The sequence below is a fragment of the Mustela erminea genome, chromosome 21 (assembly GCF_009829155.1).
Source record: "Mustela erminea isolate mMusErm1 chromosome 21, mMusErm1.Pri, whole genome shotgun sequence".
In the NCBI taxonomy this organism is placed as follows: domain Eukaryota; kingdom Metazoa; phylum Chordata; class Mammalia; order Carnivora; family Mustelidae; genus Mustela; species Mustela erminea.
Genome location: NC_045634.1, coordinates 32,551,637 through 32,570,038, shown reverse-complemented (window position 1 = coordinate 32,570,038; position 18,402 = coordinate 32,551,637). Strand labels below are relative to the sequence as shown.

The window sequence follows — 18,402 nt, the reverse complement described above, 5'->3', positions numbered from 1 at the left end:
TTAGAGAAAAGGTCTATAAAAGAATAGTTCGGAGGTGATAATGAAAAAAGGGTTGGGTAGCACTACAATCAAGCAAAGTGTTTTAAAATGATATTCTGTTTTACTTTTACAATTCTATATAATTATAACTACATGTAAAGTTACACAGTTATTTCCTTTAAATCTATGCATTATGTATGCTATATGCATATCAGGCTCAGTGGGTTGAGCCGCTGCCTTCGGCTCGGGTCTTGATCCCAGGGTCCTGGGATCGAGTCCCGCATCCAGCTCTTTGCTGAGCGGAGAGCCTGCTTTCCTCTCTTTCTCTCTCTGCCTGCCTCTCTGCCTACTTGTGATCTCTCTCTGTCAAATAAATAAAATGTTTAAAAAAATTAAAAAAAAACATAGATATTGCATTTCTCATTGTAGATGGTGGTAAAAAAAAGAAACACTGAAAAACACAGATGCGTGCATCAGATATGAACCCTAATGGTAATAATAAATCCGCCCTTCATGCTCTCTCTCACACGCCAGGCTCTGAGCTACCCACCACACGCGAGTGCCGTACTCCATTCGTTCTTTTGCACGTCTTTGTGCTTTTACATGCAAGCAAACTGCGGTTCACACACATAAAACCCCCGCCTTAAAAAGTGAACTTAGTAGCCAACCGGAATTCGTGCTCAGAGCCGGCTCGCTGGAAGGCACAGGCTCTTTTTGCTCGTTTTGTCTGTTCTTGCCGTGGACGGTGTAGCAGCTACAGGGGTGAGTAAGGATAAAAATCTGGGCAAACACGCAACTGCTACACAACACTGCAGATGACCGAGTCACTTCATGCAGCGAGCACGGGTGGTCAGCAGAGTTACTGTTTAGCCCCCGGCTCTGAAGCCTGATGACTTGTCAGGTGTAAAATAAGGGAATCCTGTGAGCAGCTGCCCAGGGGCCTTGGGGCAGGGTGAGCTGAAACGTGGAGGAAAAGGGCTGAAAGCAGAGAAATGGCTCAGGCACTTCATAGCGTGATTAGCTGTGGTGGCTGAGAGCCTGCTCGTACCTCAGGGGCTCGCAGTCCAGGCGCACAGGCCCGTCTGCACACCCCCACAAACCCGCGCAAGGAGAAAGCACACACAGGGATCGCTCTGGGCATTCAGGCAGCGGAAACGGCAGTGGTATTTGGACACGACAGTGCAAGACAGAGACCTTCACCTGAACTCCGAGAGCTGGAACTTCCTTTGGGAAGGCAGATGACAAAGCGCACTTATTTTATGCCAGGGCGAAGAGAAAGGCGATGCGCTGCGGGAAATGAGCTTGGTGTTCAGGGAATGAGACTTTGTGAACCCAGATTTGGTGAGAAATGAGATGTAAAACAAGAAAGGAAGGCTGCTCATGGGACAAGGAGGTGAGACCTTTGTGCTCAATTCCTTTGGGTCGCTGAAAGCCACGGGCAGTTTCTGGTCAGATGAATGGCGTGGTGGCTTTGAAAGCTCAGGGGTGACATTATGCAAGGGCTGGGGAGAGATCCGACCCAAGGGAATGGGTCTGGACAACCCAGCATGAGACCAGGCACACATGCAGAACAGAGCGGACGAGCATGCCAGGGGTGGAAACAAGATACAGGCCTAGGCTGGAGCCCATCTCTCTCGGCCCCCACACCACCTCCCAAATCAACAGTGCTGGTGTGTGACAGCAGGAAAAAAAGCAATTAATGACAACCGTGTGATTTAGAGGTCTCCAAGGATATGAGAGAAAAGTGCTATGAATAATGTAGATGTAAACAGAATAAAGCTTTGATGTTTGTGCCTGTTCTATCCAATATAGTTAAACACACAGCAATATAAGAGATTTCAGGTCCATCTGAAACCTAACTTTGGGAACAGCATGGGGATAATGGCTGAAGCTCTCAGAAGGGATGCGTGGCCACGGGAGCTGGGGACACATGTCTGAGCTGAGTGAGTAAACCTGCACATACAACTTTGGGGTGCTGTCGGTACTGTGCCCCAAGGAGTGGCCTCAGTTTATGCATAGATGCTGGTAAGGCCTCTGTGTTCCCATGTGAAGGACAGACTTCACTCCAGTTAGGCTAGCCAGAGTTTTTTGTGTGTCTCTGGAAAGATGAGGCTCCAATCTGCCACACTAAGTATAAAGAAGCCCTGGGGAAAACTACTAGCATTATCACATTTATTGTCAAGTCCCCTAAATGCAAGGTTTAAAGAGGTTGGTTGGTTTGTTTTGGTAATATATATGTTTGCACACCAATTTATTTAAAATTTTGTTACAAATGTCAAAGTTTGGTAAGTTTTATGCACACGCATTGGACATCCTGAAAACCAAAGAGCTGCAGCTTCATGTTGGGGCAGAAAGCAGAAGGTTCCTAGATTTTTAATGACAATGTATAACGAGTCATTATAAACTCTTCACAGAGTCAACACTCAATGCTCTAGGCAGGTCCTTCTGTGTGAGCAAGCACAGCATCTGTTGCCCTTTACCAGGCTAAAAAAATATGCTGAGAAAGGAATTTGAATAGCAAATGCTACTTTGAATGTTAATTTGAAGTAATAGTAAGAGAAAATTCTTTCAAGTACTTTAGTGTTTCAGTATTCAATGCTTGCTGAAATAAAAAATATGAATAGAGGAAAAAAAAAACCACTGAGATTGAAGAAAGGCAACTGGATGCTAATAGATGTAAAATAATTTTTTAAAAACATTTTTTGTTTTGGATCAGAAATCTTACCGAGGCTTAAATGGCTTTACCTTTCACATCAAGTGTGAGTTTGCACACTTGGTTGCATGGAGGACGAAGAGTGGAGCACGTCTGTCATCTCATAGAGATACTTGTTTTGTGTTGCGAACTACTCTATTAGAAGGACCTGCCTGTCTCAGTTTAATTTTACTTTTGTGCTGCAGTACCAAATTCATCTTCTTTTGTATCTGATGCAAAGTATATTAGAGCAAATTTCACAAGAATTCTCATAATAAACTGTATTTACTTGGAAACAGTTTTAGCAGAGGACGCCGAAAGGAAAAGCTTTAATTCATACTCACTGCGGTAGTGTTGCTGGCAGGGAACGTCTAATAATGGAATGGACTTGTCTGTAAACATCCAGTTTAGACATGCAGCGGCAGGAAGTATGATTGGCAAAACTGATTGTTACTGGTTTGGGGCCTTGAGAGAGAGGCACTGTGATTTCAAACAACTACAAAGAAGGGACAAAAAGAAGAAAAAATTATATAGATGCTAAAAAATACCTTTATGGTCGATGTTGGAGTCCCCCAAGAGTGAGATTATCTCTTTCTGATAACATAGTGCTCCTTCTGCATGCAGGATGCAGAAGGCTTTCACGATCACACTGTACAAACTGTTTTGCTTCTGATCAGTATCCTTTATCAGAATAATAAACAGTCCGTTTACTTATCTCATGTCACTATGATAAAGCATATTAGAATTTTGATAACCAGCTAACAATCACGGAGCAGAGATGCAACAAACCACCGTGTTCAGGGAAAAAGAATCTTTCCAGAGTCCCAGATTGTTCCAGGGGTTGTTAAAAAGTGGCACAGATATAAGTATCTTTGTGATAGAAGAGTACAAAGCTATTGGCCATACAACCTAGAGATGTTTGGTGATGTCCTGTTCTATGTAAACTGAATACAGAGACACAAAATACAGAGATGTGAAATCAGTTTTCATTCCGAATTAAATTTCTACCTCAAAGTAGTTTTACATTTGCCCACTATATCTTATCAAATCATTATGTTCAAAAGAAAAATAAACACATTCATCACTTAAAGGTTTGTTCCTGCTATTTTGGCAAAGGTGTTATGAAAGTAATAAGCTTAAAATAAGGTGGGACATGATACACAATTGTGGGCTAGAGTCTCAAAATTTCAAGTCTCATTCTGAATGCCTTGTCTATGGGGAGCTCTAATTCTCTTGTTCCTTCTCCAAAATTAATGGAATATATAAACAAGTTAGTGATTAAGTAAAATTAAGTGGATTTAAATTCCCAGGTTTCTTAAAGTCTGAATTACTAGTAATGATGGTGAAAGTGAAATCTTGGCCATTACTTGCTTGGTAAGATCAGTCTGTAGTCCTGTAACTGTAGCTAAACTGCTTTGGTATTATTCGGTGCCTTTTCAGCAATACGAGCCATGCTAAAAATGGTGACAAACTTCAGAGCTTTGTGATTTGGCCAGTCCATATAATTTCAGGCCAACGCTTAAAGATCACTGACAATCTTTAGGGAATTGTATTAGTTGCCAACTTAGTCCTACAGGGAGATTCATGGAAATGAATTTTAAAGAATGAAACACAGAGATAGCTAAATTATAAACTGCACATTTTCTTCATTTGAAATGTATTCATTCTATAGTCACTGAAAAATTCAGCTATTTTTTTTTTTCTCTAATTCAGCTACTTTCTAAGCACCGGTGCTTTAGGCGGAACGAGCCCAGGGTTATGCCCCGACAGGGCATTTTTTAAGAGTAAACCCACTTGTAAGTTGTGTGAACTTGGAAAACTCATTTAACTTATCTAAGCTGTGTATTTCTTTAAAAACCAGTAAACTGGGGAAACATTTGACCCATTGTTCATGGGACTGTTAGAAAAATTACATAAACTAATGTATATGAATGTGATATGCATCCTGATTGCCATATAGACGTGTTATTATTTGAATATTGTCTCAAGATTCTAGATGTTCTCCAGAATACTGTCCGTGCTACGCAGATAATCCCAGCATATAACCTCAACATATCCTAGTATTATGACGCTGACCAGTTTCTTCCCTAAAAGGACATTTGTTTATGCAGTTTGGGAGAAACCTTTTATTAGATGAGCTGTCACTGACAGAAGTCCTTTGCACTAGGTAAAACTATTTTAAGAGAGAGAATTGTGCAGTGTCTAAATACACTACAGTTTCTCTGTTTCTTAGAACATTTCTGGACCCTATGTTAAGAACCAGTGCAACAGAAGAAACATAAAGTTATTCCAAAAATAAGCAGTGTTTAATAAATGGCTTATTTAACTTTTATATGTCTAAAGTTTATAAATTATTTAAACCCCGTAATAGTAGAAATAGTAGGAAGATGTACAGGTCTGCTCATAAAATCTTAGGAATTTATGTCTACTAGGCCATTAGATTTGTGTCAGAGCTTAGGAGAGCCATTTAAAAGGCAACAACGTTAAAGTCATAGTGGAAGTCCTAGACCCTGATGAGATTACTTGGTGAGACCATGACTGGAAGGTGGAAATGTCTAATAATGGAAACCCGGGGAACAGGTGCACTTGAAGGATGAAAAAAGGCAAATGAAGTAGTAAGTATGTCGGGGAAGAAGGAAGCCATGCAGATAGAGAGCCAGGAGGGGGTTACTGCTAAGCCACGGGACGCCGAAGGCAGAGAGGAGCGCTTCACAAAGGTGTCTGTGGCCACAGGGTCGGAGGTCTGGGGCAGTGGAAGTACGTGTAGGGATGGCGTGAAAACAAACGGTACCAAAAGCAGCTCTAAGGGCTCTGGTGGGCCGGGCTATGGGACAGGAGCAGCGGGCAGGGTGGGGATGGAGAGGAGAGAGCCCTCCAGTGACCAGAGGGAACGCTCTTAGATAGCTCGGGTCAGATAGGGGGGGTTTTGCCTGGAGGATGGGAGGCCAGTTATCACTGCAGGGTTTGGCACCGTCTGAAGTGACAGGAGGCAGAAGAGAGCCAGAGCGTGAGGGGTAAGGGGCTTCTGGTGTGGAAGCATGTCTGGTATTCCCCAGCCCTGTGCCTCACAGCACCTCCCCTGCACCTTTCCTCCCGGACTGCTGCATCCCAGACTCCATTCTGGCACTTTCTCCTAAGGGCATAGAGATCACAGCAAGCACGGACAGCCTTCAGCCCCCTCTGGGGGTGGGGGTGGGGGCGCTGGGGGATAGTGTCCGCAACCACGACCTGCCTGTGAGTACCAAGTGCAGACTCAGGAACTGGGGCTTCAAAGAATGTTCTAGTGAGATCAGAACACTTCAATGCACATCAGGAAAGCATCTTCCTGAAAATAAGCCTGGTACTAAACTTTCAAGGGGCGGAGGAGAGTTGTGGTCTGTGAACACACGGACTAACGGCATAAAGGGGCAGGTAAAGAGGGGCTAAAAAAATACATCGCTCGATCAGTCTGCACAGTCACAATCACAGTCAACTAATTTGACCACATTCATAAGCATTAGAACTACAGTACAGGGGAGTCTGGGTGGCTCAGTGGGTTAACTGTCTGCCTCTAACTCAGGTCATGATCCTGGGGTCCTGGGATCTAGCCCCACAACTGGTTCCCTGCCCAGTGGGGAGCCTGCTACTCCCTCCCTCTGTGCCCCTCACCCTACTTGTGCTCTCTCCCTGTCTCAAAGAAATAAAATCTTAAAAAAATAAACTACAGTACAATATGAGAGAAAAATTTACTTACAGTTAAATAAATATAAACCCCAAATTTTAACTACTGATGTTTTCTCTTCTTTGAGTCTAAGTAAACAACTGACCAGTTAAATTCAGTTAATTTCATCAAAAGGAATAAATCTTCTGAAAATTTAAAGTAAAAAAAAAAATCAATCCAAGACTTTCCTTCTCTTGAAATACATATCTTCCACCTCCAAATTTTTACTTGAATGTTCTACCTAGTTTCTTTAATTCTCTACTTAACTATCAGTGTGGACAAAATTCAAGAGTCCAGAGAAAGATGCCTTAGCCAATATTAAAAGTAGAAAGGTTCTTGATAATTAACCTTTCCTCCTCTACGACCTTCAGGACGAGAGCACGCCATGTGTGTGTGCATCAAGGCACAATTGTATGTATCGTGCCTTGTCATATACTGAAGGGGTATCTTTCATTTTCCAAATTCTGTCTGCACTGGTCTTAAGTGAGTATATTGATGGACTTCTCTCACTTAAAAGGATTATAAGGTTTCTACTTCCTTTTCAATAAGTATGATAAATTCCGTCTTCCCCCTTACAGATCAGTTTGTGAATTTTGAATAGCTATATTGAATCCCTAAATTACTAAAAATGTCTGCAGGCCCTTTTGCTAATCAGATAGTGTATACTTAGAAAATGTAACCTTTTTTGAACTAAAAACTAGTAATAATTTGAATCACCATATAAACTCACAAGGTGCCACCTGCAAGTAAGTAAATATACTTTCCAAATATCCAGAGACTTTGCTCCTTTACTAGAGAGAGAGGAAGAACCAAGAGCAGAGTCTGGGCACGTGAGTCTGCACCTGCCCCTTCCAGCTTCTGTGACTGGGAAGAATTCTCTAAATTCCCTTTGTCTCAGTTCTGTTACCTATAAAAGAGGGATAGTAATGGTGTGATTTCATAGTGGTCTTCTTTGGATGATGATTCCCCTTCAAAACTGAGTTGAATCTTTGAGGAATTACAGTGTTTTTGTTTAGAATTTTCCCTTCTTTAGTTTTCAGTAACTATTGATTCACTAACTAGCCAAGCGCCCTGCTAGCTTCTCAAGAGCCATCAATGCATAACCCTTGCCACATTCAGCTCTCTCTGTCCCCCTTCTCTCTCATATATGCACACATGTATATACTACATATACGTATATATCCACATAATATACATATACATATATAAATTTACTAGGTTAGGATTTTGAACTATCAAATAGTTTTATCACAAATGCTATTAGCAAGAACCTGCATTTTAACCCTCATGAAATCCATGCTTGCCATTATAGAAAGATCTAAACCAACACAGTAAATAACTGTAATTTTCTCTCAAAAGAGTCAAGGTCTACCCATGCACACCACTGTTGAAACAATCAATAAATTCTTTAAATTTTTATAAAACAAGAATGCTTATACTAGACTGTTTTGTGCCTTAATGGGTGCACACTAGTATTTTCTATTTTGGATTTAAGCTCATAGAGTGCGAAGTTTATGTATTATATTCAGCGTGAGCTAATCATTCCTTGTCTATATGTGTACTCAGCCAATATTAATTGAGGATGATGACATTTATACTTTGATATTTTGAACATGATGATTTTCCCAAGACAGTTTCAGGCTATAAAGTGAACTGTTCTTGAATACATGATAATAGCTTGTACCTAATTTAGGATCTAAGTAGTAATAAAATTCATTATGGAGACTGATGGTGTATGTTTTGCTTATGCCTGTTAGAGCAGTTGCTGGTTTTGAAGAGCAAAAGGTTTATATAAAGATGGCATTTAAATAAGCCTGGAAATTGAGGGGACAAAATCTGTGTATTCTGTAAAACCTCCATAAACAGGAGAAAACACCAAACATTTCCAAATGAGAGGTTCCCAGTTGTTCGTTATCTAGTGGAGTTCCTTCATAAGAATATCTGATAGCCGATTCTCACCAACAAAAATGGACTTCAATAAAGCCACATTTGGAAACAATAGAATTGTTCACGCCAGCATAGCAACAGTCGCAAAGGCAAAGCAACAACCCCTGCTTCTACTTATCTTGCAGGCTATTCAAGAGAAAGGTGTAGAACTTCCTTACTGACAAGATCCTGGATTATTCCTTTGGAATGTGTATGTGGGAACAAATACCAAACCAAAAAAAGGAAAAAAAAAAAAAACCCAACAAAAAAACCCCACCCCCCAACATAGCCAGTTTTTAATACCCCCCAACATAGCCAGTTTCTCTTTATAGCATATCTCATTGCTATTTTTAATTTAAATATTCCAGCCCTGAGTCCATTAATGAAGTATCAATGTGTAGCTCCTGGACAGTGTGGTAATAACTGTAAAATGAGAGAGAGACTACATGGCATTTAAAGAAATAATCCCTAAAAATGGGCAAAGGTGAAAACTGAGGGTCCACTACCAGCTTTTCAAGGGAGCATCTGAACCACATGGCCCACCTTCTAGGACCTACAGAACTGAAAGTGGGTCTGGGAAGAATGTAGGACAGCAGATGCTAATGGATTCATGTTTCTACTGAGTTACTTTTTATGTATTATTACACATAAAATGCAGATACAGTGCTGCAATTAAAAACCCCCATTCAGGAGTTTTAGAAATTCTGGATAAAATCTGTACACAGGATAAATACCTTAAGTTGGGAGAAAAGGGTATTTTTAATGGACGCATCTTTTTCTCTTAAGGCAAATGTTACTCTTAAACTCCCGATAACTTGTATTGGTGTAGAACTTCTCTCCCACATCTGGATAAAACCTGATTGCAACAACTGTGCCTGCCAGATATTAATTAGCTAAAGATTCCACACAAATCACATTCCACTTGTTGAATACATCTGAATGCAATCTTTCAGACTGCTGCTCTGCAAAACAGTATCTCTGGGTTGCGTTCCATAGTTGCACATTTTACTTAGGTTTAAATATGTGTTGGTAAAAAAAATTTTTTTCGTGAAGCACTCAGCTCAACTCAGATATAATCTGGGATGTTTTTGCTAATATATATGCTTGTATTATTTCTTTATAAAACAATACAAAATAGATTAACTTGCTGGTTTTTTTTTAGAATGGCAACACAGAATTTTAAATCCTGTTGTGCAGGTCCCTGAGAAGGAACTAGGGAAGACCCAGCTCCCACACTGTGCTGGCTCCTTCCACCGGCACTCGTGAACCCAGCAAAGAGGCCGAGGTTTCTTTAGCTCTAACTCCAAGATTTCCAAGGAAGCCCCATTGGGTTTGGTAGTTTTTCTTTCTCATTCCTATCTCCCAAAAAACTATGTAAGGTAAATACTAACATTAAAAATAATGTTTTAATCCAAATGTTTGGCTCAAAAGCAGATGACTTTCTTCTGCTTCTCTATTTGAGTCATCAAATAATTTATCTTCTGCAAAATTCACTTTCTCCTTTTCGGTTATATCTCTTAAATATACAACTTCTCATAAGAAAATATACTGAAAGCACATGCTTATGAAAGAGGTCAAAAAGAGGCCCAATGTACTTCTCAGAAGCAGATAGCTGGGGGACTTTGAAGCAGTTGTGACCTACTAGTTCGTTCTGGAATGCTTTGTGCATCTGGTTTCACGTTTTGACTAATGGCTGTGGCTTCCTCACACGTTCTGCTAACCTGCCCTTCACTGAGCCCCATAAAACAAATTCTAGGAAGTTTTTATAAAAAACTTGGGTTTTAAAATACTTAAGGTACATTGTCCTTAAAATTTATATGATTCTAGTTGGTAAATTTTGTTGCTAAAGGATATGTCTGGAACTCCTTTAACAAGGCAGAAATTCTTTTTTTTCCCCTACAGAAAATACAGCAATAAGGAACTTCCCCTTTATGTTTGAAAGAGATCCTCCTATGCTCCCTTTTATAGTATATTGAAAATATAGTATATGAAAATAAAATAAAAAATATACATAGGAAAGGTACTACTTAGGTGTAACCTTTTATGAGTTGAAATATAAGCAAAAATGTTAAACACACATGAAAACCTTGCCTTCAGGAGTTTCATGTCTCACTGTCCTTGATGTGCATGTCCATAAAGCCCTGCATTTCTCTTTCACACATTTAGACAACTTTTATTTACTTGACAAATGTTGACTGCCTTTCCCTGCTAACCTTTGTGCTGAGTGCAGGATCTGTTCATCACATTAACCCTTTATATGGCAGAGTACGAACAGGTGCTTCACCCCACTTGCTTAATTCAATTTAAATTAAAATAATCGCTTTTATCATTAAAAGTGGATTCTTCAGGTAGGAGAAGAGCATGATATTAAGAAATCAAAAGGAGAAATGGATGGGACTCTCAGTGACTGAATGTTGGCTTTCCCTCGGCATTGGCTTTTGTTCTTTCTCTCCTGATACGTGAACTCTCTAGGTAGTAACAAGGACGCCAGGGCTTCGAACAGCATTTACAAATATGCTGCTTCCTCTCATGTCTACAGCTGTGGATCCAATCGCCGTGGCAGAACTCTAGAATCACATGCCCAATCTTCTTCGGGTATCTCTACCCAAATATCACTCCAGTTTTTCAAAACAAACACATTCATGGCTCTACCCCTTGACCCTAAATCTGTTCTTTTTTCTTTATTCATGGAATTTAGTGCCTAATGCTTACTATGTGCCAGCAATTGTGCTGTGATCAAGGGTAATGATCAGTCTCCACTGTCATGGAGTTTGGAGCTTAGGGACTAAAGATGTTGGACAGATGAGGTAATGATGCTGACATATGGGCATTAAAGGATGCTGCAGACCACACAGCAGGCTGTCTTAGAGGGTGACCTTCACATCTAGGCCTAAAGAGCAGCAGAAATTCTCAATGAGGTGGGTATCGGAAGCTGTTTGAGGAGATGGTTCCAACACAGAGTATTGTAGTGACCCTATGGAAGGAGGTACTGACAACATTTAAGGAGTAGGTGAATTTAGGTCCTTGTGGAAAGTAGTATTTGGGAGAAAGCAGTGACAACTGGGACTTCAGATTTAGGCAGCAGCCAGATCATAGCGGGCCTCATAGAACACGCTGTAAGGACTGACCTAAAGAAGGCCCCCTTAATTAAGGAGAGTGTCGTTCTAAGTATGACACAGCTTAGAGCGTTTGCATAGATCGGTCAGAACACATGCTAGCCTGGGCAGAGACTGACTTCTCATTTAGAAGACAAAAACTCACTCCTGTCATGTGGCCCATGACTAGGAGGGAGATAGGGAGATACAGGATGGTCATGAGGTTCGCCCACGTGACTAATGAATGTGGCCGACATCAGATGAGATCAGCAGGATGATAACCCTGGGTAGATTCTAGCCATGTTTGGAAGGGAGATTTCACTGGAATTATTGACTGGGCTTTTAGTGAAATGGAGAATAACTGCGATTAACCAAAAAGATGGTGGTGTCATGTACAAAGAGAATACCAGAAGAGGCAGAGGGTTATTTACTTGCTTGTCCATCTGTGTGGGTGCAGTGGGCTTGGGGGAACGGGTCATAACTTCAGCATGGTGCACATGAAGCAGGACCCACCAGAGGGGAAGCCAAGTCCCAGGTTGGAGTATGGGAATCAGGAGAGATGTACAACACAAACCAACCACGAGAAGCCAGACCTCAAAAGTTGTATAAGTAAATTCTTATCTTTCCTATGAGCAGATGACCAGGAGGCAGCAGGCAAAATGAATGATTTCAACATCCTAAATCTGCTATAAAAGGCGTCCTAAATTCTAGGAAGCCTGGAGGAGCCTGAAAGGATGAAATTCAGTGAGAACTGATTCTATATGATCAACATGGACTTAGTTTTCTCTTAGAAAAAATATCCTACTTGGGGATACCAGACCTAATTCCTTTTTACCTACACATACCTTAAATTTAGCACTAAAAGCTCTTCTTAGCCTGGAAGGCTTCTACTTTCTGAAGCCTAAGCCTTCTGACTGACACCTCCAACTTGACAGAAGCTCGTGTGCTGTTGTGCATACACACCTATCCTAGAATAAATGCCTTCACTCTGGCACCCAGTAAGTCCACATGGGACCTCATCCAGGCACTGGAGGTGATAAATATGCAGTCGTCCCATAGAAACCAGTGGTGAACAGAAGACTACGTTCACTCATTTTGTTTACTAACAATGGTTTTTCTGTTTTCTAAGTTTAGGTTTTTACCTAAGGCAGTCCTGGTGTCATTTGGCACATGTGTAAAATGTGTATTTACTAAGACAATAGTAAGAGGAATAGAATGGTGACTTCTCATATCAGCTGTGAATAGGAAAAAAAAGAGGAGCATTTTCTCCTCCGTTTGTTCAAAAACAGACATTTAAAAAATACTGTTCTGAAATTTATAGCCCATACTTTGATTAGGCAATAGGATCAGTTTGTTTAAAAATGACACACATGAGTTAACCAACTATATTACTGTTGGCCTTTAAGGCAGTAGTTTTAAAATCTGTTTCGACAGATAAGGATACCGCCCTTCCTGGGAACTGTGGGATAAGACTACGGATGTGTCCATATCTTCATTTCTTTTTCTCTGGTGAGATGGTCAGTTTTAATGTGCTTCCAAAAGGGGATGTGTGCCAATTCTGTGCCCGACACTCAGGGAACTGATGAGCAACACAGATGTGTTTTTGGCTTTATGGAGGAGGTGGACATTCATCAAATAATAATGGCTATATTGTTATAAACTAGGATTCTAAGATGAAGGAAGCGCTAGGAGAGAAAAGTATGGGAAACTATAATGCCTTTAAAAGAAATACATGATACAGTCAAGGAGGTCAGAAAAGTCTCCCCCAAGGACTCCTTGAGCCATGTGACAGATCGGAAGGACTGGTACTTCAGCAAGGAGGAGACGGGCAGTGAGGGAGACTGACAAGTGTGAGCGAGGACGGCAGGCTAGAGGCGACACTGGTTCCCAGGCTAGAGGGGACACTGGTTCCCAGGCTAGAGGGGACACTGGTTCCCAGGCTAGAGGGGACACTGGTTCCCAGGCTAGAGGGGACACTGGTTCCCAGGCTAGAGGGGACACTGGTTCCCAGGCTAGAGGCGACACTGGTTCCCAGGCTAGAGGGGACACTGGTCCCCAGGGACTCGGGAAGTCGACAGCAGTCAGGAGGACCGTAAGTTAAGAACAAGGGGCAGTTAGGTCCCATGGTGCTGTGGAGGAAGGCAGGCACTGAACGTTGTGATAGAGATTTAGGTCTTACTCAACAGCAGCGGGCAATCCCTGAAGGGTTTTATGCTGGAGACTGACACCACCAGATTTGTGTTTTAAAAATATCACATTTAGGGGTCATTAAGGGAGCGCATGGGGATGAGGAGAAATGGAAGTGGGCACACCGAGGGGCATGGTTTTTCTTTAGCTGGAAAGCATGAGAAGCCTGTTGGGCTATAGTGATGGTGGTTGACATGGGGAGTCAAGATACTTAGGGGACAAGACGGACTTCTGATGTGGGGACAGGCTGGATGTGTGACAAGAGAAGGGAGTCAGCAGGGAAGACCCCTGTGTTTCTGACTAGCGATGAAGTCACACATCAGGAGGGGAAACCACAAGGCCAGGGTGTTGTCTGGGCTGAGTGCGGTGCTGGGAACGGGAAGCTCGTCTAGGCAGCTACGGCACAAAACATCTGAGCATCCGTATCTAAAGAAGATGTACTTTGAAATACGTAATTTCAGTATTAAAATAAGGAACACACCTTAACGCATGAGATGTTAAGGTTAAAATAAGACCTATTTTTTGAAGAAAATTTATTTTAAAACATTTTTTCTATCAACAAGCCATAATAGAAGAATCTGCAGAAGAAATTAGTAAAGAGCAATAAATAGCTTTACATATTATCAACTAGCAACTGATTTTCACCAAGAAAATAAACTAACTTCTACAGAACAAAATTCCAAAATCCTGCTAAAACACTTACTGCTCAGCTTTATACTTTCACAATATGAGCACTTTGAAAATAAAGTTTTATCTAACAACCAAATCCAGTAAGGCATTTTTGAAATGATAAGTAACGAGCTTTTAGTAGATACATCTTATTTGGTGAAATAATTCTTCAGGATCTGTCTTTTGAGGCTATTCTATGTCATCCCATTTTTATTTTTGTTAAAGATTTTATATATTAGAGAGAGAGCATGACAAAGGGGAGGCTTAGAGGGAGAAGCAGACTCCTTGCCGAGCAGGGGGCATGATGTGGAACTCGATCCCGGGACTCCAGGATCATGACCTGAGCCGAAGGCAGTCGCTTAACCCACTGAGCCACCCAGGCACCCCTGTTATCCCACTTTTAAAAGAGATATAGCCTTTCAGTCTTTGGAAAATGTAACTGGTATATCTAGGCCTTTGAACCTTAAATCAGTATCAACCAAATTGATACTGATTTAAGTCAAACCCCATAATAATGATTTATAGGATACATATCACATTGCTTAATCGAAATATTTAAAAACATGCTAGTAAAGGCATTCCGAAAATGTAATTTCCTCAAACACTCACTTTTATTTTCTCTAACTTTAAAAAAAATGACATTTCAAGAAACTCAGAAGGCCAAAAATCCTTTTATGGAATTTGGCTTAAATATAAAAGCAGCAACATTTTTAATATTAACATCTTTTAAAAAAATGAATGTTAGTTTTTTGGAGGCTATCCTACTGGAATAAATATTTATTTTGATTTTAAAAAAGGATTAAGTTCCAACATTTATTAAAGGATTTTTAAAATCACGTTTTACTTCAGCGTTAAGATAAACACAAATTATCCAGTAAAACCCGTCAAATTTGTAGTATTTTATTCAGAAGAGCGTACACTAAATCTACAGTTTCTTAGCTAACAAATTCCTAATTACTGTTTAAATAAGATGGAGGGGTCAGGGCGGGGTGGGGCGACACAACAAAGGAGTTTCACTATGCTCAATTTCTACAATTATATGTTATCCTATTAAAATATTAGAATTTTATCAAGCACATAAATGTTATCCCATGACCTACAAACATATATTCTACTGATTGTTTCTACATGCACAAATATATTTAGAATTATGCTGCATCTCTTGCTAATGCTTGTCGGAAGGAATGCTGTGTCATTGTGCTGGCCTGTAGAAGGTAATCAGGACTAAAGAAACTCCTGGCTGTGCTTAACTCTGATGATAACAGTATTACTCCTCAGTTTCGTTTTATTTTTTTAAATCTTTAAAGTTTAGGTACAGGTAAGTTGAAGAGAAAATTCAGTTTTATAGTTTATTTTTTGTTTCCTCTTGCAAGTCTTAGTATCTGAAATGGCTTATTCCGTCATCAAACGTATGTACAATACAAAGAAATACAATATATTTTTCTCAAAAAAAGCAGTCTGGATTGTATATTAGGACAGTGTCTCCAAACCCAGAGCCCGAATGATCATCAGAGCAAAAATCTTAGACATTTCTAACCAGATGAGAAAGCACAGTTGAAGAAACTCAGGTTAACTTAATTTTCATTTTCACTTAGTTGTATTAAAATAGGAGTAGATTTTATTAATGGGATCCAAACTTTCACTCAGCTCCAGTCTCTGTGAGAAGCTTTAATGATATGTATTCCAAGCATAGACACTATTTGACTAAAAATGTTAATTTTTGGTCATTCCACATTGTGTCAAGCAAACCTCACCATCACATTTTTAAAATTATTTTGAAGGTCAAAGTATAGTTCTGAATGAAGCCAGATTGCCTGTGTTATTTCAACTCTCAAAAGTGATTGGAAAAGCCTTTCAGGCAAACACAGGTTTGACTTTGGGGAAGTTTGCATCAGCTCAGCCCATAGCCTGGGCTTCTCCTAACATCCCTGTGCAGAGGCCAGTGGCACACAGCGCTTTAAGCCACACTTGGTGGTTGTCCTGGTGGTTATCACAGCTCCTAATGTGCCTTCTGATAGCAGCTTCCTCGCCCACAGGTGACCTCAGTGCAGGGTAGTGCAGCTGAGCCCAAAATCCAGACCCAGACCGAATCTCGAGATAAGTTTCTTGGTTATTATACTAAAAGCTTCACATCTAATGTGATGGGACTTTACGGGTAACTTGAAATATTTGAGATTCAGCGTCAGAATATTTTCTTGGCTTTCTAACTGGACACAGTGAATACACCCCGAGGCCTGGCTTACTTCAGTACCGTCCCCAGGCTGCACAAAACACAGATGTTTCCTCACACGCTCTGAATTTGTGATCGTGCCGTAGCTCTAGAATCAGAAGACTTAACTGTTTAAAAGTAATCGATGGCCAAATGACAACATTTAGATCACACACACACACACACACACACACACGCACACATTCATACGTATATTGATTTGTTTCCCTTGGCTGGGTCATCAGAGCTCATAAAGCAAGAGTAAGTTTCTCGGCGAGATTAAAGCCTCAACACCACAGAGTACTGAGAAGTTCCCTTCACTCCTCAAAGACAATATAAACCGCTCAGAAGGGCAGGGGGACCCGCGCCACGGTCAGGGACTGAGCGGGCGGCCCGTGGGGCCAGGGCACCTACCGTCTTGCTGAGGTGGCTTGTGCTGGTGTTCATACACTGTAGGCCCTCGCTGTTACAGCAGCCCCCACATCTGTAGACGGACACACATGGAGGTTTAAAGAAGGTGTTTGTGGCAGCTCCAAACTCCTTCCCCACATCTATACACACCTCACGGGGTACGCACTGAGTTTTTCTCCACTCATTATCAATACCTGTCGGGTCACAGGGAAGGCCGTAAGTTACACAGAAGCCAGTGAGGGCGGCAAGCCCGCAGCGAGTTGGAAGTCACATTTGATCTCAGATATTCAGACTGAAGTATACTACATGAGGTTAAAAAAAGAAATAGTTGACAGGATTCTAAATTGCCCTGAGGATTGGAATGCAATATAATATTTATTTAATACTGAACAGAGAAGCGAAGACTATTTTCTTAAAAAACGAATTTCTGTATTCCGGTAACAAGCTAAATTAGGATTATGCTTTCTTAAAACAACACCAATTTTTTCTGTAGCACTTAGGTTTGGTTTTCTTTGCTTCTGAAAATGAAAATTTAATAATACAGATGTTTGCAGGACCTGTGGAGAGACAGTCACGCTCATTTGCTATAGCATGTACTATTTTTGCAGTTTCAAGGCAAAGATAAACAACATGATTGAATTTTTCTTTCTAAACTGAGATGTAAATGAGGAAATTGCTCTGGGTTTGGGCTGAATTCAAAGATCGTTTTCAGGCAGGCTATCTGGCAGCTTTGGGTAACTCACTTGAAATGCAAGGGTGTTTTCCATCAACTGGGACATGTATCCTGAACCAAGTGTCTTCAGGAAAGTCAGATGCTCTCTCTTGGAATTCTGTTTCCAGTGACCTACAGGCTTAGCTCTAACACTGTGGACTCTTTAAATATTGCATTAGAGATGACATACTTCTCAAATGTTCTGGCTTCTTTTCCCCAACTTCTCCCTCAAGTAAAGCTTTTAGAAGAAAGGATATAGACTATGGGCTATTCAACCTTCAAGCCATTTTGCTTGCATGTCTTTTCAAAATAATTTGCCATCGCAAACAGTGATGGCGATGACTCTCTCCCAACTGAAGGAGTTAGTTTTTTTTTTTTTTAAAGTAGCCCACCAAGTTATGCTATTGCCTTTTTATGCAGCAAAATTTCTTGTGAGATCTTTCAGTAGCTTTCCAAAAGTCTAGCTCCCAAGCCAGTTACCTGTGAAACAAGGCAATAAGAAGTCTTGGAAAAGTTGATTTGGGGGTGATTTAGAAATTAAGCACTTCTGAATCTGAGTCAGAAAATGTATGTGCAATTATTTTGTAAGATACAGAATATTTAAATGGGGAAACTGACACATTGTGGAAAATACTTCTTCAGGTTTTTAACATTTTGCAATGGAATATCACCTTAATAAGAAAAAATGTGTTGGTAGGCGTGTATCTTTCTATTTTTATATTTCGAGAATTCCTCTTTACCACTCACAGTGAAATTATAAAATGCTGTATTTTGAAAATCTTCATTCCTATTTTTTTTTCCTTTCAGCCCTAAGGCATTTAG

The 18,402-nt window shown here is 40.6% G+C and overlaps 1 protein-coding gene across 1 annotated transcript in view; it reads right to left on the bottom strand.

Moving 5' to 3' along the window:
- Window positions 1-18,402, bottom strand: part of VEGFC (vascular endothelial growth factor C) — a 101,422-nt gene that overhangs the window by 17,157 nt on the left and 65,863 nt on the right. The window contains exons 3-4 of the mRNA XM_032329416.1: window positions 16,872-17,062; window positions 3,016-3,167 (exon numbers count right to left, since the gene is read on the bottom strand). Coding sequence (XP_032185307.1) covers window positions 3,016-3,167; window positions 16,872-17,062 — 343 coding nt within the window. The remainder of the gene's footprint in view (window positions 1-3,015; window positions 3,168-16,871; window positions 17,063-18,402) is intronic.